The following is a 23,678-nucleotide window of genomic DNA, read 5'->3' as shown; positions in this document are numbered from 1 at the left end:
CGAGCCTGGGCTCGTTGCAGCTACACTCTCGCGGACTTGCTTGATGATCAGCTGGGAGTCTCCCTTCACCAAGAGTTGTTGGATCCCCAGGGATAGGGCCACCGACAAGTTGAAGATCAGTGCTTCGTACTCTGCCATGTTGTTGGTGGCCTTGAACTCAAGGTGCACCATGTACTTCACTTGATCTCCGCTTGGGTCGATGAGGACCACCCCGGCTCTGCCAACTTGTTGGCGGGCGGATCCATCAAAGTAGAGCGTCTAGTGGGGCTCGGTGAAGACCGAACCCCTGGGCTTCGCAGGTGTGGGGTCCGAATCGGGGTTCGGACCCCCAGAGACACTCGGGGGAGGTGTCCACTCCACGATGAAGTCAGCCAGGACCTGGCTCTTTACGACGTGGCGAGGTTGGAAGTCTAGCTGGAACTCAGCGAGCTCTGCGGCCCACTTGGCGATGTTCCCATGGCGTTAGAGTTATGGAGGATGGCCCTTAACGGAAAGGAGGTCACCACCACAACCCTGTGCGCCTGGAAATAGTGGCGTAGCTTCCTGGACGCGACAAGCACATCATAGAGGAGCTTATGCGTCTCAAGGTACCTGGTTTTTGCCTCATGAAGGACCTCGCTAACATAGTAGACCGACCTCTGGACTGTCCGGACTCCTACAACCGGTCCCGAGTCCTCTGGTTCCTGGCCTTCTGGTGTTGTTCTTTCGATGACTAGCACCATGCTTACCGCTTCTGCGGCTACCGCGATGTATAAATACAGCGGCTCCCCTGGCTCCGGAGCTACCAGTATTGGTAGGGACACCAGGTGCTGCTTTAACTCCTGGAAGGCTTGTTCCGCATCTTCGTTCCAAGAGAACGACCCGAACTTCCGCAACAGCTTGAAGAAAGGCAGCACCCTCTCAGCCAGCTTTGAAATGAAGCGGCTAAGGGCGGCTAATGACCCCGTAAGCTTCTGGACGTCCTTGATACGGGCCGGAGGCCTCATTGCCTCAATCGCTTTGATCTTCTCCGGGTTTGCTTCAATGCCCCGGTACGACACCAGGAACCCCAACAACTTCCCAGTGGAGACACCAAAGACGCATTTGTCTGGGTTCAGCTTTGTGCGGGTTGCCCGTAGCTTGTCCAAGACCAGGGTTAAGTCTTCCACTAGGGTCGACCCTCTCTTAGTCTTGACCACGATGTCATCGACGTAGACTTCCACTTTGTCCCTAATTAGGTCCCCGAAAGTCTTACTCATCGCCTACACAAATGTCGGCAAGGCGTTTTTCAGACCATAAGGCATAACAACATAGCAGTAAAGCCCATCCACTGTTACAAAAGCGGTATGCTTCCTATCTTCGCTAGACATCTGGATTTGATGGAAACCAGAGTAAGCATCTAGGAACGACAATAGGTCGCACCTGGAGGTAGAATCCACGATTTGATCTATACATGGAAGTGGATACGGGTCCTTGGGACAGGCCTTGTTTAGGCTGGTGTAGTCGATGCACATTCGAAGCTTCCCATTCGCTTCGGGGACAATGACTGGGTTGGCCAGCCACACTGGGTGATGAACCTCTTCAATGAAGCCAGCGTCTAGCAGCTTCCGGACCTCCTTTCGGATGAAGTTCTGCCACTCGACGGACTGTTTGTGAGGCTTCTAACTCACCGGCCTGGCGTCAAGGTTGATCTTCAGATGGTGCTCGATCACCTCCCTGGGGATCCCAGGCATCTGCGACGGCTCCCATGCGAACACGTCGGCATTTGCCTGGAGGAAGGTGACAAGCGCGAGTTCCTATTTTTCGCCCAGATCACCCGCAATGCGAGTGGTCTGGGTGGAATCTGCAGTAAGCCAGATGGCTTTAACGGGGACGCCATCTGCCCCGGATGGTTGCACCTTTGGCACCGTGGGGAGCGCCTTGGTACCGGAGGTTGAGGGGTTCCCTCCTCCGTCGTCCGGGCAAGCGGTCTCTACCACCAGGGCCTGCAGCTTCTCTACGGCTGCAAGCGCGGCGGTGCGGTCGCCCCGCACGGTGAGGACCCCGGTTGGAGATGGCATCTTGAGGACCAAATACCCGTAATGGGCAATGGCCATGAACCGATACAGGGCCGGCCTACCGATGATGGCGTTGAAGGGGAGGTTAACCTCCGCAACATCGAACACGACGTTCTCCGTGCGGAAGTTCTCCTCGATCCTGAATGTAACCGGGAGTGCGATGCTTCCAAGGGGATACACCGGCTGTGGGCCCACTCTGGAGAATGGGCGAGAGGGTCCCAGACGGGACCCTAGGATCTGCAACTGTTTGAATGCAGCATGGCTGATGACGTTGAGGCCTGCCCCGCCGTCAATCAACACATGGTGCAGCCGCATATTGGCGATGACAGGGGCAGTGATGAGTGGTAACACACCGGCCCCTGCCATGTTGTCGAGGCAGTCGGATGCCCCAAAGAAGATGGTGGTGCTCCTCCATCGTTGATGTGGAGTAGCCTTCGGGACCCCTGGAGTTGCCAATAGGACCTCGCGGCGCAGGGACTTGACGTTCCTGTGGGAGGTGAGCTCCCAGCTCCCGCCGTACATGATGTACAGCTTCTTGCGGCGGTCGTTGTCGTCCCCGGAGTAGGAATCTCCGGTGAAGACGTCCTTGAGGTCCCCCTCGGGTGCCTGATACCCGAGTTCTCGTTCTCCCGCGGCCACCTCGCCGTCGTCGACCCCCTCCTTACCAGGCCGGCGATGGGGTGGGGAGCTGTCCTTGGACGACTGCTCGCGTCGCTTGCTGACGCGCTTCGCGAGCTTGATGATCTCGCGGCACTCCGAGGCACTGTGGCGAGCATTGGGGTGAACAGGGCATGAGCCGCTGTTGCCTCCCTGTGGTCGGGGCGCTTGTTGCGCTCGCTCCGGCCCCCAGTCACGGCTGCGACAATCGGAGCGGCAGACTGCGACTTCTCATGGCCGCGATTCTTCTTCTTCTTTTTGCCGTCCTGGGTGACGGCGCCGGAGCCTCCGTCTGGGGGACTCCGATTTGTGGCGCTGAGTGCCATGCACAGCCCTCGGCAGCTCTGGCGCACTTGTCGGTCAGAGTGAAGAGAGTGGAAACAGTTTCCACGTCGTGCGTGGCTAACTTCTCTAACATCTTTTCATCACGTACCCCCTGGCGGAAAGCAGTGATGATGGAAGCATCTGATATACGAGGTATGGTGCCTCATACCTTGGTGAAGCGGGAGATGAAGGCCCAGAGAGTTTCTCCGGGCTCCTGCCTCACTGCGTGGAGATGAGCTTCCACGCCATGTTGCTGGTAAGCACTGGCGAAGTTTGCCGTGAACCACGTGCAGAGCTCTTCCCAGGAGTAGATCGATCCTGGGGAAAGGTTCATGAGCCAAGTGCGGGACGGCCCAGACAAGGCAACATGGAAGTATGTCGCCATTACGGTGGTGTCTCCACCGGCTGCCGTAATGGCGGTGATGTAAACATGCAAGAATTTTGACGGATTTGTCGTACCGTCGTACTTCTCTAGGAGGTGTGGCCGGAACTTGGATGGCCAGGTCGCTGCGCGGAGATGATCCGCCAGCGTGGCGCAGCCCACGCCAGCCAATGGGACACCCGCCTGGATCTGGGCGCCCGTTGGGGTCTACGGTGCAACCGCAGCGAAGTCGTAGTCGAGGTTGTGACCCTCGACATTTTGTCGGCGCTCACGCGCCCTCTCTAGAGAGACGCGGGCATCCTCGCCCGCACGCCTGCAGTTGAGTTCCGCCCGCAGGTCATTAGACCTCTCCATATAGACTGGGGCGTCCTCGCCCGCTCGTCGGCGGTTGAGCTCCGCCCGCAGGTCCTCAATCGGCGCGGCCCTCACCGAGGGAGAGCGCACTGATGCCGACGCCTCATGTTGGCGCCAGGACGACCGAGGCCTTGGCCTGGTTGAGGCAGAGTGTGCCATGCCAAGCAGGCGATCGACGTCGTCGCGCCACTTCTTCATGGCCCCCGGGGAGGCCGTGGAGCTAGGAGGGTGGCGCAGCAACTCTCTGGCCGCTGACAGTGCCCCAGGCGCAACCCTAGACGTCATGGACGTTTGCGCGGAAGCGTGCTGCCACGCATAGTGCACAGTAGTGGCCGCACCAGGCGCCGGGAGGTTGGTGGCCCGAAGTGTGGAAGAGGCAGCACGAAGTCCTCGGGCAAGAAATCATGGTGCTCGATGATGTGGACCATGGCGTCGAGCAGAAGAACAAGCAAAAACCTAAAGCCTAGCCCCCTACCTGGCGCGCCAAATGTCGGAGAGGAAATCTCCGGCCGGGTGGCGGAATGCACCCGCCCTAAATCCTAAGATGAGGAGGGGCCTAAGCGTTTTGCCTGTCTGCTAAGTGATGAACGAACACAAGAACACACAAGAGTTTAGAGTGGTTCGGGTCGCCGGAGCGTAATACCCTACTCCACTATGTGATGTATTGAGCTTGAGAGCTTGTATGAACTTGTGAGCCTGAGCTGGGTCTAAGTGTGCTTGAGTCTGCCTTGTAACGCCGTGTGCCCTCCCTTTTATAGCTCAAGGGGGCACGTACAAGGATACTGAGCCCCGACATGCGGGCCCAGAGACATAACGGATGTAATACTTGGAGCAACTGATCCTGGTCGCCAGTGCAATCTCCTTGTGTCCTGATATCCGCGGTCTGCGTAGCATTGGCGTGCAGCGAAAGCTTCCCTGACAACGTACGAATGATGATGAGCACAGTGCACTCCGCAGCACGGGCGTACTGCCTGCCAACGGAATGGACAGGCACGCCGCCTGCGGGACGACCTGGTCGCCGTCTGCCAGTGGAGTGGACAGGGCACATTAAATGACGAGGCGGCACATCCCTGCCAGCGGAATGGACCGGGCTCATTAAATGCTGAGGCGGCACATCGCCTGTCAGCGGGACGGACAGGCGGCACGCCTAATCCGCAATAAATGCAGGGGCCGCGTAACCCGAGGGCCTTATGTCAGGCTCCGCCCGCCGGCTTACGTGACGCACAGTAGGCCACGTGGCAGCATCGGGTCTCCGCCCGGACGGGGGGCAGTGGCGCAAGTGGACAGGTCCGCAGCAGACTGGGTCTGGACACGTGTCGTCACCGGACCCCCGTCTGGGTCCTGTCCAAGGCCTGTGCATGTTCCGTCCTGGGACCTTTTTGTGCATGGCCCGGACCCTGCACAGGGGGGGTCCGGGGCCCGTCCCAGGGGTCCGGGCACGCCCGTGGAGGTTATGAACCTTACTCGGAGGTCCGGTCTGTACGTACAGGGGTCCGACACTTCCCGATGGGGGGTCCGGACCCACTGTTGATACCTTGGAGTATATCGTCTTTTCTAGCCGTGTGGTGACCCGGGAGTCGACCACGTGGTGGGGTTGGGCGCTGTTTAACACGCGACTAGAGGTAGCCGCATGGGTACCGCGCTTTCACACTGTAGCAAGATGTACCCTTGTTTAAGGGTACCGACAATACTAATTATGTACTATAGTTATTAACATTTTCTTGTATATATACTTGGTTAAAATTAAAATTGCTTGATTTCTTGAGAGGCTCGAAGAACACTAAGAGGGAGTATTATATGCCAAGAGAAAGTGAGATTGGTGTGTATACAAATATGCCACAATATATTCGTAGCAGTATACATCGTTAAGAGTAGCCGCATAAACAGCTTACTGTTACTGTCGTACAGATTATACAGTTACAAAAACGAGGACACAAATTAGCACATTTACAACACATTACATTCATTTATATGCACATACATACTCGCATTCACATCCGCTGTAACCATCAGGACGACGACGGTCACCGATCGACTACATACATTTCCCAAGAGCCGTACGTCCGTCCAGCCCCGGACTCGGCCGCCAACCTGGTGCCTCCAGCAGGTTCTTATTGTAATCTTGTATAGCAACACACATTGTACTACAGATCACATACAAATCACTAATAAGACACAATCACACGGTACCATTAATCAATCTGACGATCGAGATAAGCACACATGGCTGACCCAAAGCATGCAATGCAGATGCAGGCTTATGCGACGACCGGCAGTGTCTTGCTGAAGCAACCGTTGGCGGTGGTGCAGTTGACGAAGCAGGTGGCCGGATTGGGGTTGAGCACACAGGTGATCCCGCAGATTATGAGGCAGTTCTGGCACGCGGGCGGGCAGAACTCGCCAACGCCGCCGTGCTGTTCGGCAAGAAGGCTCAGCTCGAGCTCCAGGAACTCCCGCAGCAGGAGCGCGCCGGCCGCGGCCTGGTCCTCGTCACCGGGGGATGCTGACGACGCAACGCAGCGCGCCAGGTCTGAGCCGACAAACAGGAGCAGCACGCACACGGCGGCAATCTTCAGAGCAGCCATTGCGAGTCGATCGTGAGTTCGTGACTCTGATATATCGTTTCCTTGTTATAGATTGAGAAGAATTGAGATTGAGATCGTCGGATTGATCGACGACGGTACGTATACAAGATAGAGATGCGAAATGTAGTAATGAGACAGTGCTATTTATAAGGGTGCAACTGCAATTAATTTATCTACTATCAGTCACGTAGCTAGGTAACTGAAGCTTGCTGGGCTCTTAAAAAGATCCCAGCTCGATCAGGGTTAATGAAATGGCGGGATGCTGATTTCGTGCAAGCAGGCGACGATAAACTTATGTTCAGTCCTGTAAGTAATATGCAGCTAGTATATCAGATCCGATGATGCAATGCATGAATGCTTCGTTCCACCAAACTCCAACGAAATCCAGCTAGTAGCGTACATAGTAAATTAATGAAACAGCGCCGCCCTACGTCGCCGTGCATGATCAAGCTAAAGGAAATAAGGTAATATCGCTATCAAATGACGCCGTGTTATCATGCCATGGGTGGCCCGGGCCCTACAATGATATGGCCTCAATGGACCGATATACAGTTGTTATTAGCTAGTGTATGTGGTGGAGTGGAGGAGAGGGATGAGAGCGCTCGCGTTCGTATCCAGTCGTTTTGTGGAGCGAGAGTATCCTAAATATTTGCTATTTATGGACATCAGGAGCCGCTCCGCTCTCCTTTATGGTAACCAAACATAAAAAAAAAGAATGAAGCCGTTTTATTCCCATCCGCTCCTCAACCAAGCACATTCTTATTTACGTTTTCTTTTATATAAGGTTGTGTGCCATCCACCTAGGTACGTAGAGGGCGGAGAAATCTATAACGTTCGTCACTGGTAGTCTACTCTAGTACACTATCGTCGGAGTTTGGTGAAACTAACCATCGATAACTGACCCTGCATTGCTTCCTGGACTGAATCTTAATTCATCGCCGCCTTGCACGAAATCAGCGGCCCATTTAACTAAACTGACCTTGGATTATCTTTTTTACATGTCATCTCCCCTTCTTTCGCGCTCCATATTCCCTCCTAATTAGTATCGCCTCCTGAGGTCTCATACTCTGATTCTCAGTGTTTGAACACACAACGTACATGTGGTATTCATTGGATATATATTGTTAGAAAATAAGCATTTTCAGTTTTAATTTAATCCAGAAAATCACAGTGATGTATGTGATGATATGTATGTGCATATGTATATCACTACTCATATAAGCAGTAAACAACAGTAAAATATGCATAAATACTAACAACAGAGTGTACCCTGGGGAGGGATGCTCAAGGCATCAGTGACTCCATTCACAAGAAAAATCTCGTGTGTATGTTCGATGTAATCGTACGCAGTCAATGCAGACAGATGTACGCAGTGCAGTCTCTTGAACGACGCCGGCGACGAGGAACTTGATCAGCGTTGGTCGGGCGAACGGAGCGAGCAGTCGTGAGTACGCTCCCTAAAAACCTGATCGCCCGCACACCCGTGCAAGTGTAGCTCTGCGGACGGCGATTTTGTAGGCCTGCTCTCCCACACTCTCTATGCTCGCAGAAGGTGGGACTGGAATGGTTGTGTGCAACGCGTCTGAGACTGTTCACTATGCTATCGTAACCAGAAGCAGCCTCACCTCCTCCATATATATATATATATATATATATATATATATATATATATATATATATATATATATATATATATATATATATATATATATATATATATATATATATACACATGTGTAGAGGGAGGCCAACGGATAGTAACGGTCGCCATCAGAGCTACCGTTAAAGCCAGCCAGAAACTGACACCATCAGTGACGTCCATTAATAGCTGACGGTCATTACAACCCATCCGTTACTAGCAATAACACAGGAAACAACCATTAACGGACGACGATAACGGATGATCATCACTCCAGGCGAAATGCGTAACTATTAGAAAGGAAAATTCGGACCAAGGTCCGATCAACCACGGCCACGGCCCGGCCTAGCGGCGGCGCGCGCGCGTGTTACAGTCTTTCATCCTTTTCCTAGCTTATCAATAGGTGCACCAATGGTCCACCTATTTAAGTTGATTGAATTGTCCCTTGAACTTTCGGTATGGTACTAAAGTACTAGTACACCGTAGCATTAAAGTGTGCCTTTAGCATTGACTATTATTGAATATTAATTTTTGGGCCAGACCCACATTAATTCAACGATCCCCACCAAATGCTAAGTCACACTAAAATGCTCTCATCATCTCAAACGTTTAATATACTGGTATTTCGATGGAGACTGTTAAGTTGAACATCCACCTAGAATATAGACTACACTTGACCACAACTGCACAATGGACTAGTCCTTGAATTGGCACTTTTGTGTGGAATAAGTTTCATCTAAACTCTTTACCAGTACTAGATTGCCGAGCGCATCCCCTCTGATTGGAGCATATAAGTCAAACTCCATAGCCTTTCATGGGTATCTAGAGACCACCCAGATCTCATAAACTGTGACTAGCAGTTAACACATATAGGTATGTTCCTCTAAAGATGTTCTGTAGGACAACATCTTTGCTTCACAAAGCCACTTGGAACATATTAAGGTGTCAACACCAACTACCTTACAGTAAGGAAAGATGTGCATGTGAAATGAACCTTATTAAGGGACTTTGCTCTTGGTCTACCACTAGCTTGTTTCACCATTCTAATTCACAGGATCTCCGATCACATAGAATAGGTTACCACTATGATAAACTTTAGGTGGGCCTCAGGTCCATCTCATTCGATGCACTATCTATCACACTATGTGATAGCCCCTTAGTAAATTGATCTGCCGGATTTTTAGACGTTTGGACATAGTCCAACGCTATTACTCCGCAATTTCTCAATATCTTGACAGATTTCAAACACCTCTTTATGTGCCTCGTCGACTTCATATTATGTTTAGAACTGTTATCTTGATTATCATAGTCTGATTATCACAGTTCATAGAAATAGCCAGCACATGTTTTTCAACCACCGATAAATCCATAACGAGTTCACAAAGCCATTCAGCCTCAACTGAAGCGATATCTAATGTTGTGAGCTCTGCTTCCATAGTCGACCTCGTTAAGATAGTCTGCTTGCAAGACTTCCATGAAACAACGCCACCTCCAAGTGAAAACATATATCCACTTGTGGCATATATCTCATCAGCATCAGATATCCAATTTGCATTACAATAACCCTCCAGTACTATTGGGTACCCGGTATAATGGATGCCTAAACTCATAGTACCTTTTAGATAGCGTAGAACTCTCTCAAGAGCATGCAGTGATCATCTCCCGGATTTGAAACAAACCAGCTAAGTTTGCTCACAGCAAATGAGATGTCAGGCCTCGTAGCACTAGCTAAGTACATGAGTGAACCAATTATTTGGGAATATCTCAATTGATCCCTAGATATCCTTTGATTTTTCTTCAAAAGCATACTAGGATCATAAGGTGTTGGAGCAGGTTCACATTCGCTATAACCAAAGCGACTCAAAACCTTTTCCACATAATGGGATTGCACAAGTGTGATCCCACCATTGCCTTCTCTCAGTAGCTTAATGTTAAGAATAACATTAGCTTCTCCCAAATCTTTCATTTCAAAATTATTAGACAGAAAGTCTTTTGTTTCTTTAATCACATCAAGACTCATCCGAAAGATTAGAATGTCATCAACATACAGGCATAAAATTACTCCCTCGCCCCCACCATACCGATAATATTCACATTTGTCTGCTTCGTTCACAACAAAGCTGGCAGATGTCAAAGTTCTATCGAACTTTTCATGCCATTGCTTTGGTGCCTGTTTTAGGCCATATAAAGATTTCAATAATTTACACACCATGCCTTCTTGATCGTTTGCTTCAAACCCCGCTGGCTACTCCATGTACATTTCCTCATCTAGCTCTCCATTTAGAAATGTTGTCTTAACATCCATTTCATGGACAAGATTGCGAGAAGACCATGAGAGGCTGCAGAGAAAGTAGCACTCGAATTGTGGTCAATCGAGCCACAGATGAATAAGTATCAAAGAAATCCTCACCTTCTTTCTGTGAGTAGCCTTTAATTACTAGCCTCGCCTTGTACCTTTCAATAGTACCATCAGACCTAAGCTTTTTCTTGAACACCCATTTACTCCCAATGGGCTTACACCCATAAGGACGCTCAATGACCTCCCAAGTTGCATTAGACATAATAGAATCCATCTCACTCCTTATTGCTTCCTTCCAAAAGTCAACATCAGGAGAGGAATATGCATCTACAATGGTACTTGGTGTGTTATCCATAAGATATACAATGTAATCATCACCGAAGGACTTTGCAATCCTTGGTCTCTTATTCTTTCGACTTGATACATTGTCATCTTTCACGGGATTATGTATATGGGATTCCTCAGTGTGTTCTACTGGGATAAAATGCTCATGGGGTATCAATGGTTGACGTATCATGTGTAGCTTTCATGGAAAATTCGTTCTAAAAACGTCACATCTCTGAACTCCATAATAGTACCAACCAGCATGTCCAGTACTCCAAAGTTTATAATTAAAAACCTATATCCAATGCTGTGGAAAACATATCCAAGGAAAACACAATCAACAGTTTTCGGTCCTAATTTGTGCTTCTTGTTAATTGGCACATTCACTTTAGCCAAACAACCCCAGGTGCGCAAATAGGAGATATTTAATTTCCTCTTTTCCCATTCCTCGAATGGTGTGATTTCTTTGTTCTTTGTGCGAATTTTATTTAGGACATGACACGCTGTCAAGATCGCCTCTCCCCACCATCTTAGATAGTCCTGAAGTCTCTAACATGGCGTTAACCAAATTAGTTAGAATATGGTTCTTTCTCTCAGCAACCCTATTGGATTGTGGTGAGTATGGCGGTATCCTCTCATGAATAATACCATGCTCCACAAAAAAATCAGAAAAATCACCTGAAAAATATTCTCCACCACGATCAGACCTTAACTATTTAATTTTTTCTCTCGAGTTGATTTTTAGCTTCAACTTTGTAGGTCTTAAAATAATGCAAAGCTTCGTCTTTTGATTTTAAGAGATACACATAACAAAATCTAGTAGAATCATCAATACAAGTAATAAAATATCGCTTGCCTCCTTTAATCAATATTTCGTTCATCTCGCATAAATCGGAATGTATTAAGTCTAGTGGTGCCAAGTTCCTCGCTCTCGCAGCCTTATGAGGCTTGTGAGGTTGCTTAGATTGCACACACACACCTGGCACTTAGAACCTTTAACTAAATCAAATTTTGGGATAATTTAAATTTGCTAACCACGACACACAACCAAAATTGATGTGACAAAGTCGTGAATGCCAAATATACGACTCGTTCGAAATCACATTGCTCACAGACTTATTACACACATCATGCAAAGATAAGTGGAACAAGCCTCCACTGTCATAGCCTTTTCCAACAAACATCCCATACTTTGACAGTATACATTTATTGGACTCGAACACAAGTTTATAGCCATCTCGACATAAATGTGAGCCACTAACAAGATTCTTTTTTGATGGAGGGGACATGCTGCATGTTCTTCAATAGCACCATCTTTCCTGAAGTAAACTTCAGAAAGACTTTACCAACACCAAGAATACGTGCATGTGATTCGTTCCCCATCAGCAAGGCTCCAGCCCCTTTGCCTTGATAAGAAGAAAACAAAGAAATATCAGCACACACATGAATGTTAGCACCAGTGTCAGCCCACTACTCTGGTGATTGACACACTGAAAGAACAGTAGATAAAAGATTACCATACCCCGATGTCCCTTATGCGGTATCGCTAACAACCATGTTTACTGATTTCTTCTCTTGAGCTGGTTTTCTCTTGCTTAAATTTGCGGTCTGGACAAGCGCTTGCCCAGTGTTCAGTACTCCTGCAAACAAAGCAACCAGCTCCTTTGTTCTTCTTTTTGAACGAGGCTGTCTGCTTAGGTTTCGTGGCATTTTGTTGCCTGTTCTTCTTTTTATTATTATGTGACGCATTGGAGTTTTTCTTTTGTACCATATTGGCACTAGAAGTCTCAACTCATTTTCCACGAGTGTCTTTTGCTCTCGCCCTCTCCTCAACTTTAAGAGAACCAATAAGCTTAGCCATGCTAAACTCTTGTCTCTTACATTTTAGAGTGGTAGCAAAATCCGTCCAAGAAGGTGGCAGCTTAGAGATTATACCACCAGCCATGAATTTGCCACGCAAGACACATGGGAACTGTTTGAGTTCCTTAGCCAGTGCCTATATTTCATGATCCTGTTCAACTACACGACGATTTTCCAACATCTTGTAGTCAAACAGCTGCCCCATGATGTACAACTCGCTACCAGCATCAGAAACACCGAACTTCTTATCTAATGCATCCCATAACTCTTTTGTAGATGTGCACATTAGATAAGAATCAGCATACTTGTTGGCAAGAGCGCCAATCACGGCGCCTCGAAACAGGTTATCGGCAACATCGAACATTCTCTCCTCTTCAGGAGTGAACTGTTCGGGTTTCCCCTGTGCGGCGTGATAGCAGTTCATTGCAATCAACCATAGTATCATCTTACTACGCCATCTTTTGTAAAACGTACCATCAAAAGGTTACTTGGTTTTAACGCAGCAACAAAACCACTAACAGAAAAATGCCTAATATCAGGTTTTTGGATTGTTAGAGAAATAGGCATTTTTAGTTTTAATTTAATCCAGAAAATCACAGTGATGTATGTGACGACATGTATGTGCATATGTGTATCACTACTCACATAAGTAGTAAAAAACAGTAAAATATGCACAAATACTAAGAACAGAGTGTACCCTGTGAAGGGACCGATGCTCAAGGCATCAGTGGCTCCATTCACACAAGACATCTCGTGTGTATGTTCGATGTAGTCATACACAGTCATGCAGGCAGATGTACGCAGTGCAGTCCCTCGAACTGCGCTGGTGACGAGGAACTTGATCAGCGTTGGTCAGGCGGACGGAGCGAGCAGTCGCGAGTACGCTCCCCAAAAACCTGATCGCCTGCACACCCGTGCAAGTGTAGCTCTGCAGACGGTGATTTTGGAGGCCTACTCTCCCACACTCTCTGTGCTCGCAGAAGGTGGGACGGGAATGGTTGTGTGTTGTAACCAGAAGCAGCCTCACCTCCTCCGTATATACATACACGCGCAGAGGGAGGCCAACGGACAATAACGTTCGCCATCAGAGCTACCGTTACAGCAAGCTAAAAACTGACGCCATTAGTGACGTCCATTACTAGCTGACAGTCATTACAACCCATCTGTTACTAACACAGGAAACTACCATTAACGGACGACGGTAATGGACGATCATCACTCCGGGCAAAATGCACAACCGTTAGGAAGGAATATTCGGACCAAGGTCCGATCAACCACGGCCACGGCCCAGCCCGGCAGCGGCGCACGCGCGTGTGGCAGTCCTTCATCCTTTTCCTAGCTTCTCAATAGATGCACCAATGGTCCATATATTTAAGTTGATTGAATTGTCCCTTGAACTTCCAGTATGGTACTAAAGTACTAGTACACTGTAGCATTAAAGTGAGCCTTTAGCATTGACTATTATTGAATATTAATTTGGGTCATGCCCACATTAATTCAACATAGATGACATTATTGAGTCATTGAGATCCAAGTCTTTCTCTAGTATATATAACAAAGGAGGGGTTAATAGTATGAGTACAAAGATATACAAGTTATCTAGTCTAGACTTTAGTAGAGCATAACATTAGATATAAAACTACAAACAGTATACCCCTTTTTTGCAGGAAGCAAACCATATCATTTGTTATTACAAAGCACAAGTTCCAAACACCAGCTTGTCTATTACTCCCTCTGTGGGTGTAAATAGATCAATGTAAAGGGACCTACTTTCATAGTGAAGTAACATAAGGTGGTGTGCTGGGGCCGAAGATGCATGACACACATTGAAAACAACATGGCATAAGGAGCTTGGTTTAGTGTCCCCTACCATGCCACCGCCACTAGAGCTCGATCCTATGTGCGTGAGGGTGACGAAAGCGCCATGGGTTGCAGGTGCTGTGCGCAAGCACCGCCGGCAAGGTGATGACGACCAGGGAGGAAGTGAAGAGAAAGGTGTTACATCGTCTTATGCCCCGAGTTCAGCGGCGGTCGCGCCGTCGAGGATAAGCAGGACAGTCGAAGTATGTCGGTGGCAGAGGAGGAGGTGGCGGCTCTCGCCCATCTACCTGAATGGACTGACTATGTAGCGCTACACTATGGTGGAGGAGCAGGGCTGAGCAAAGGAGTGCAAGGAACAGGGCTAAGCAGAGGAGTGTGAGGTCTGTTGTGGCGTCTAAAGTAGTGTCTCCTCTCAAGCCAAGGGGTGTGTGCAAAGCATGAAGACATGAGAAGAGGGGGAAGGTGCAGGTCTTCCTAGCCACACACAGGAAAAGGCTTTAGGAAGAAGAGATGAGTACAGAAGAGGTGGAAGCAAAGAGAAGGGAATAAGAGGATGTGAAGGCAATTACAAAGAGCGAGATGAGGAATATGATCCAGGAGCTCATGGGACTGGGGTTGATTAGTGCCAAAGTCAATACTGGTCCATCTAAGTTGAAGTTGGAACTTGTGCCAAATTATGTAAAATTAGAGGGCAGTAAGAATTACTTGAGTTGGTCCAAAAGAGTGTGTGCGCTTCTAGGAGGCAATGCAGTGAATCATTATTTGAAAGAGACATTTGTTGAGCCGGCTGATAAGCTTAGCACAGAGTGGAGAGTCTGGCATGCGGCGAACTATGTGATAGTGGCATGGTTATTGTCATCCATGTCTCCTGCTATTAACAAGAGGGTGGAAGCCATGCGTGTTGTATCGCAGATATGGAAGACTATAAGTAACATATACTCTCGAAAGAGAAATGTGATGATGATGATGATGATGATGGAAATTTAGAAAAAGTCAAATGAGGTAAAATAGACAGGGGGATCAATGGAACAATATGCTAGTGAGCTTGAGTACTTGTGGGGACAACTAGATCACTACGCTCCTCTCCAAATGGCTTGTCCTTAGGATGCACAGATTGTTCATAAGTGGGTGGAGGACAGGAGAGTAAACCATTTCCTAAAGAATCTAGATCCTGAGTTTGAGAGCAGGAGAGGTGCCTTCTTTCACCAGGAGAGTCTTCCTACCATGAATGAGGTTGTGTCAGCTATGATTAATGAAGAGAGCAGACTTCGAGTAATGAGTAGTGGTAATCATGTGAAGCTGGCCTATGATGTAATTGATGATAAAGAGTGCTATAATTGCGGGAAAAGGGGGCACTTGAGTTATAGTTGTCCTAATCCTAGAGGAAGTGATGGCCAAAGGTGGATCTGGTGGAGGTCTAGGAGGTGCTCGGTGTAGCTATGGAGGAGGTCGTGGTAGTCGCGGTGGAGGTCAAGGTAGAGGTCGTGGGCCCCAGGGTTAATGTAGCTACCACTAAAGAGAGTCCCTCTGTTACTCTAACTAAGGAACAAGTTAAGCAGTGGGAACAATGCCAGAAGGGTAAGTCTTCTGAGTGTCTCACTTCACCTGATGGGTAAGCCACCACAAAGTAAAGTGTTCGAGAAAAAGTACTTGGACTTAATGACCATGAGCTGGGTCACAAAAGCGAGTATACTTATATCTGTGTGTTCATGCAATGACTCTTTGGAGTCTTTTAGTAGGTTAAAAAATCTTGAAACCCCTGGTGTGGGAGAATCCTCGATCGAAGCTTAGGTTTAACTCTAGACGTAGCGAATATAACATCTCATGCATCGCATCACCGCCAGCCCAATCATTGTTCTCCTCCTTTTCTACATTCGGGTTGGGTACTACCTCACCATGATGTTTCCACACCTTATATTCGGGTATAAATCCAAACTGACAAAGAAACTCTTTCCTTATTAAGGAATATATAGTTTTCGTGCCTCCTACAAGGGTATCTGATAGTGTCAGTTGATGACAAGGAGAACACACGTGTCCACAATTTTTTTTGTCTTGGCTACCCACTCATCAGAATGTCATCCATTCCTACTCCAGCCATTATATATCCATTCATGATCTCCCGTCATGCCTGAGGCTGTTAAAGTGAACCATATCGTAAAAACATCATTCAACTTATTTAAGGGTATCGATCCTATATCTATAGGCAAGGATAAGTCTTAAACCCACCCAAGAGTGATCGATAGGGCGCAGATTTATGACAAGCCAGCAGGATCCAAAGGAAATTTTAGCAGCACAACCTCGTTGTTCTTCAGCTACACGCCAAATATGGTGCAGTAGAGAACAACGAGGTTATGCCACCGAAATTTTCTTTCGATTCTACTGGCTTGTCATAAATCCGCGTCCTGTCGGACACACCGAGATTGTCCATAATAGGGACAATTCCAGACGGGTACGTCTCACCTGCGTTGAGCATGTGAGACAAACCTTTCTGGAACGGGCGACACATAGGTTACGCTACTAACAAATAAAATAACACATGCTAATAAGATAGTAAATGACTAAAAAAATACTATACCACACTTCTCAAACTAAATCATAAAGCACACCAATAAGAAATTAATATTCCTGGAACCACTAAAAACAAAAACATGTGCTATTAATGAAATCAAAACAAACAAAAATACTTGCTCATTTGGAATTAAAGTTAAACATTATATTAATTAATAGAATGAAACTGACATTTCAACGCATTATTAACTAAACATGTGATTAATTATATTTTCAAATGCATAAACATATAACTATTAAAAAGTAATGGAAAACGACCTAATCAAATAAATAATTATACATAAACATTGATTGCATAAACTATTACTCACTAATTTCGACAGCTAATAAAAAATGGCCGCCGAAAATAAATAAATAAAAAATATCACCTCTCATGCTAGGTCGCAGTGAGGCAGCGGTGAGGAACAGGCGGGGCTGATCAGACTCAGGCGGTGAGGCAGCGGTGAGGAACAGGCGGGGCTGATCAGACTCAGGCGGTGAGGCAGCGGTTGGAGGCATCGGTGGGAGTTGCACGCGGCAATGGCGAAACAGCGGCAGCTTGGAGCGCCGCGGTCCGCGCGCGTGCGACCGAACAGAAAGAGAAGGTGACCTGGATATTTTTTATCTGTTCATTTGCTGCGGCTAGGCAGTGGCAGCCAAAAATAACATTAATTTCGACGGTGGATAGTGGTCGCCAAAAATTAATGTAATTTCGGCAGACTATAAAAACACAGAAAGTAACCTTAATTTCGACGGCGGCCGCTGGGTCCCCGAAAATGACCACAGTTGCTGTTGTGAAACTAAGCATGCATTGCATCATCGGATCTTATGCTGCGTTACTTCCAAGACTGAACATATGTTCATCGTCGCCTGCTTGCACGAAATCAGCAATTCCGCGCCATTTCATTAACCTGAGCTTGGATCTTTTTAAGAGCCCAGCAAGCTTCAGTTACCTACGTGATGACTGATAGTAAATAAATTTATTGCAGTTGCCCCATCTATATAAATAGCACTGCCTCGCTACTACATCTCCCATCTCTATCTTATACTTACAGTCGATCGATCTGACGATATCAATCAATCACTGGGGAAGTAGGAACGATCAGAGTCACGATCGAGTCGCAATGGCTGCTCTGAAGATTGCCGCTGTGTGCATGCTGCTCCTGTTTGTCGGCTCAGACCTGGCGCGCTGCGTTGCGTCGTCAGCATCCCCCGGTGACGAGGATCAGGCCGCGGCCGGCGCGCTCCTGCGGGAGTTCCTGGAGCTCGAGCTGAGCCTTCTTGCTGAACAGCACGGCGGCGTTGGCGAGTTCTGCCCGCCCGCGTGCCAGAACTGCCTCATAATCTGCGGGATCACGTGTGTGCTCAACCCCAATCCCGCCACCTGCTTCGTCAACTGCACCACCGCCAACGGTTGCTTCAGCAAGACGCTGCCGGTCGCATAAGCCTGCATCTGCATTGCATGCTTTGGGTCAGCCATGTGTGCTTATCTCGATCTCAGATTGATTAATGGTACCGTGTGATTGTGTCTTATTAGTATGTGATCTGTACTGCGTGTTTGGTACAAGAACCTGCTGGAGGCACCAGGTTGGCGGCCCGTGCAGACGTCCGGACGGCTCTTGGGAAGTGTAGTCGGTGACCGTGGTTATCAACGGATGTGAAGCGAGTATATATCATATACAATTGTGCATGTAAATGAATGGAATGTCTTGTAAATGTGTTAATTACTGTCCTCGTTCGTGTATATAGTATGTATGTAAGTAAGCTGTTTTATGTGGATACTCTTAACAATACAGTACTCCATCAGTCTCAAAACATTAATCGTTTTTGCTCTTTATTTATATGTCTATATTTAAATGGATAAGATAAATCTAGACACATATATCAAATATTGTATGAATCCATTAATTAACCAAAACGTATTTTAATTTGAGACGGAGGAAGTACTACTTTGTTTTTTAGAGTATAAGGACGTCACGAACTCACACCACTACATACATCACACATATACACACACGGGTGCACTTCATTACACACTAGAAAGAGATTGAGAGGACTAAACCTCTACTGCGTAGGAAACACACAATACCACACAACGTGCACACATATGTATACTCTATATCTAGGTTCAGGCTCCACTAGTAGAAAGTTTCACTACCGGAATCCGGGTCTTTGCCGAGTGCCGGACTCTTTGCCGAGTGCTTTTTGTCGGGCACTCGGCAAAGACTTCTTTGCCGAGAGCCGCACTCGGCAAAGTCCTGCACTCGGTAACGATTTCGTTTACCGAGTGCAGGACACTCGGTACAGAAATACACTTGATAAAAATAAGTTTGTCGAGTGGCAAACACTCGGCAAATGTGGCTCTCGGCAAAGGGCCGTCAGCGGCCGTTCTAAAGCTGACAGCCGTCAGCCTTTACCGAGGGTCGGCACTCGGCAAAGAACTCTTTACCGAGTGTCTTCTGTGGACACTCGACAAAGCATATTTTTATTTTTAAAATTTTGTCCACCAAACTTTTTGTGGTATGTTACTACACTATGTAAACCTACATGTATCATTTATGGACAATTATAACAGAGTTTTCAATCGGTAGTAGATTTAGTTCGTTTATTTGAATTTCTTCGGAAAATTCAGATTTGAACTGCAGGTCACTCGAAACTTAAAAAATCGTGCATGCAAAAATGATATCCATGCTACTTAGCACAAGTTACGACCGATTCCAGGAGCGGACCGAAAACTTCGAGCAACATGCTCACTAAACATGGCCGTGAACTTGCCATCCACATGTTTAAAAATTATATAAAATACAAACAAAGTCAGAAAATCATGAAACTTGTCCACGTGTCATGATATCATATATACATGTTGTGATAAAAATTTGAGAAAGTTTCGAGAAAGTTGAGACGTACTATGTGTAGAAACCTATGAGAACTACACATGAAATCATAGAGTTTCAATGTAGTCCGCCTAGGTTTCTACACATAGTACGTCACAGCTTTCTCGAAACATTCTCAAATTTTTGTCACAGCCTCTACATATGATATCATCTCCAAAAGACAAGTTTCATGATTTTTTATTTTGTTTGTGTTTTATACAATTTTTAAACAACTCGATGACAAGTTCACGTCCATGTTGAGTGAGCATGGTGCTCGAAGTTTCCGGTCCACTCATGAAATCGATCGTAACTTGTGCTAAATAGTATAGATACTATGTTTGCATACACGGTTTTCCAAGTTTCGAGTGACTTGCAGTTCAAATGTGAATTTTCCGAAGAAATTCAAATAAACGAACTAAATTTACTAGCTATAGAAAACACTTTTTAAATTGTCCCAAAATGGTACATGTAGGTCTACATAGTGTAGGAACATACCACAAAAAGTTTGGTTGTCAAAATTAAAAAAATGAAAATGTACTTTGCCAAGTGTCCAATGATGACACTCGGCACAGAATCCTTTGCCGAGTGTCCAATGGTGGCACTTGGCAAAGTACATTTTTATTTTCTTTGTCGAGTGTCACCAAGGGGACACTCGGCAAAGAGAACTTTGCCGAGTGCCGGATCGGGGGCACCCGGCAAAGATTATTTTAAAATTTTAAAAAAAATCTTTGCCGAGTGCCCGATCGCAGACACTCGGCAAAGAGCGCGTACATAGCGCTGAGTAACTCCTCCCTCTTACTCTCACTCTCACTCTCTTACCGCGCCGCCGTCGCGCCACCGCCGCTGCGCCCTCGCCCCGCCACGCCCCTACCCCCTCGGCCGCCGCCGCGCCCTCGCGCTAGCCCGTGCGTCGCGTCCGCGCCCTCCCTGCCTGCGACCTCGGCCGCCGTCGTGCCCTCCCTGCCCTCGCCCGCCCGCCGCGCTGCCGTGCCCTCGCCCGCTCGGCCGTCGTGCCCTCACCCGCCGGCCGCGCACTCGCCCACCCGTCGCCAAAGTGCACGCCGGGAAAGTGCACGTGGCCAACCTCAAACCCCCACGCCCCGTCGTCTAGCCCGCGACCCGCCGTCTCGCCCGCGACCAAACCTCCAAGGTGATTGCTTGCTTTCGTTTTGTGATATTGTAATTAAAAAGCTTTATGTTCTACGTGTATGATTTATATGAAATGATTAGGTTTAATATTGAATTAATTATATACGTGTATGATTAGGTTAATATGTAGTCTCTTTGTGTTAAATTTATGTACGTGTATGATTAGGTTAATATGTAGTCTTGTTGATTGCTGGCCATCGTGCCATTGAATTATGTGTGGATGTCAACCATCGTGTTGATAGTTTTATTTGCAGGATTTCGAAACCTCCCCGTGTAGAGGAGGTGTTGCCGAAATTTTCTATTGCTAGGCTTCTGTTAGAGGATGGTGGATCGTGAGTGGATGTACACGGGCCGTAGAGGAAGGAACGATGTCACCTCTGAATGGATTAGAAAGACCGATGATTTCATGGAATGGGCATATGGCGAAGCTGCTAAAGGAGCGAGTCTAGTCCCATGCCCATGCACCAAATGTGCCAACCGGAAAAGAAAACCAAAGAAGGCCATAGTAGAACATATTTGGAAGAATGGATTTACGCCGGGCTATACTCAGTGGATCTTTCATGGTGAAGCGCATCGTACGAGAGAGGAGGTGCTGAGACAACGCATCGAGGATTATGATGCCGATGCGGGGGTAGCGGATATGTTGAACGACTATCAGGAGGCACAATACACGGGAGGATATATGGATGACGAGCCAGAGCCGACTGCAAAGGCATTCCACGACATGTTTAACACGGCACAGAAGCCCCTTCACGGCCAGACAAAGGTTTCTCAATTGGATGTCATTGGGCGTGTAATGGTGTTCAAGTCGCAGTACAGCATGAGTAGAGACGCATTCGATGACTTGTTGACGGTTATTGGGAGCCTGCTTCTGGATGATCATGTTCTACCAAAGAGCATGTACGAGGCACAGAAACTCCTTCGTGCACTCAAGATGACGTATGAGCAGATTCAATGTTGTCCGAAGGGCTACATGCTATTTAGGAAAGAATACGCGGAGGCAAAGTACTGTCCCAAGTGTAAATCGTCTAGGTTCATGGAGGTAGACTCTAGTGATGGACAGAAGAGGCATCTCGACATCCCCTTGACAATCCTACGACACCTTCTGTTCATACCGAGGATCCAGCGTCTGTACATGACAGAGGAATCCACGAAACAGATGACATGGCACAAAAATGGAAAACGATACAATTCTGACAAGATGGTGCACGCATCCGATGGTGAAGCATGGAAACACTTTGATGCCATTCACCGTGAGAAAGCCGAAGAGGCTCGTAATGTACGTGTTGCGCTGGCCACAAATGAGTTCAATCCCTATGGAATGAGCGCTGCCCCATACACATGTTGGTCTGTGTTTGTTATCCCAATCAATCTCCCCCCTGGTGTGTGCTTTCAAAGGCAGAATATATTCGTATCGTTGATAATTCCCGGACACCCAGGGAATAAAATGGGCGTGTACATGGAGCCTTTGATCGAAGAATTGGTACGTGCCTGGGAGGAAGGGGTATGGACGTATGACCGAGCTACGAAGATAAACTTCAGAATGCATGTTTGGTACCAGTACTCCATGCATGACTTACTGGCGTATGGGCTATTCTGCGCCTAGTGTGTTCACGGTAAGTTCCCATGCCCAGTTTGCAAGGAAGCTCTCAGGTTCATTTGGTTGAAAAAGGGTGGCAAATATTCGTCCTTTGATAAACATCGACAATTTCTCCCTCCCGACCATCCATTCCGCCTAGACATCAAGAACTTTACGAAAGGTGTCGTAGTGACAGACCGCCCACCTGCAATGATGACTGGTGCCAAAATTCGTCAATAGATAGATGGGCTTGTGGCCAATACAGAAGGTGGTTTTGTGGGATATGGTGAGCAGCATATGTGGACACATAAGTCTGGCTTGACTCGGCTCCCCTATTATGATGACCTGCTCCTTCCACACAACATTGACGTGATGCACACTGAAAAGAATGTTGCCGAGGCACTATGGGCAACAATTATGGACATTGTCAAAGGATAACGTAAAGGCAAGAGTGGATATGACAGCGTTATGTGATAGACCAAACCTAGAGATAAAGCCGCCAAGTGGCGGAAAGACGTGGAGAAGGCCTAAGGCTGATTTCGTCCTAAGCAGGGCCCAGAGGAAGGAAGTACATCAGTGGATCAAGATGTTGATGTTCCCTGATGGGTATGCAGCTAACCTGAGTAGGGGGTGAACTTATCTACTATGTGAGTCTTAGGGATGAAGAGTCATGACTTCCACATATGGATTGAACGGATTCTTCCTGCGATGGTTCGAGGCTATGTCCCTGAGCATGTCTGGCTAGCGCTTTCAGAGTTGAGCTATTTCTTCCGTTAGCTTTGTGCAAAAGAGTTATCTCGGACCGTGGTTGCAGACTTGGAAAGATTGGCACTCGTGTTACTGTGTAAGCTTGAGAAGATATTTCCACCCGGCTTCTTCAATCCAATGCAGCATTTGATTCTTCATCTCCCCTATGAGGCACGAATGGGGGGCCCGTGCAGGGACGTTGGTGCTATCCAATCGAGAGATGTCTAAAGACTATTCGAAAGAAATGTAGAAATAAATGCAAAATCAAAACTTCCATTATAGAGGCATACATTCTAGAGGAGGTGTCAAACTTCACAACAACTTATTATGGTGACAAGCTGCCGAGCGTGCATAATCCACCCCCTCGTTACAATGATGGCGACAATGAATCGAACCTTAGCATATTTCAAGGCCAACTCGGAAGCGCAAGTGGCTCGACCATCATGACCCTGACATGAAGAGTTGCGGCATATCATGCTATATGTATTGACCAACCTTGAAG

The 23,678-nt window shown here is 47.4% G+C and overlaps 2 protein-coding genes across 3 annotated transcripts; one reads left to right on the top strand and one right to left on the bottom strand.

Moving 5' to 3' along the window:
* Window positions 1-5,597: 5,597 nt before the first annotated feature.
* Window positions 5,598-6,465, bottom strand: LOC100276642 (uncharacterized). Of its 2 annotated transcripts, XM_020540415.1 has the most exons (2): window positions 5,986-6,465; window positions 5,598-5,897 (listed from the first exon to the last, which is right to left on the bottom strand). In XM_020540415.1, exon 1 carries the CDS (start codon window positions 6,336-6,338, stop codon window positions 6,012-6,014), a length of 327 nt encoding a protein of 108 aa, XP_020396004.1. In that variant the 5' UTR covers window positions 6,339-6,465; the 3' UTR covers window positions 5,598-5,897; window positions 5,986-6,011.
* An 11,411-nt stretch (window positions 6,466-17,876) lies between these two features.
* LOC103632763 (uncharacterized) lies at window positions 17,877-18,643 on the top strand. The gene has a single exon (XM_020541262.1). The coding sequence runs from the start codon at window positions 17,953-17,955 to the stop codon at window positions 18,271-18,273; it is 321 nt and encodes a 106-aa protein (XP_020396851.1). The 5' UTR covers window positions 17,877-17,952; the 3' UTR covers window positions 18,274-18,643.
* Window positions 18,644-23,678: the final 5,035 nt, after the last annotated feature.

Source organism: Zea mays, chromosome 7 (assembly GCF_902167145.1).
Source record: "Zea mays cultivar B73 chromosome 7, Zm-B73-REFERENCE-NAM-5.0, whole genome shotgun sequence".
Lineage (NCBI taxonomy): Eukaryota > Viridiplantae > Streptophyta > Magnoliopsida > Poales > Poaceae > Zea > Zea mays.
Note: the sequence above shows the minus strand (reverse complement) of the source record. Positions and strands in the feature narration are given on the sequence as shown.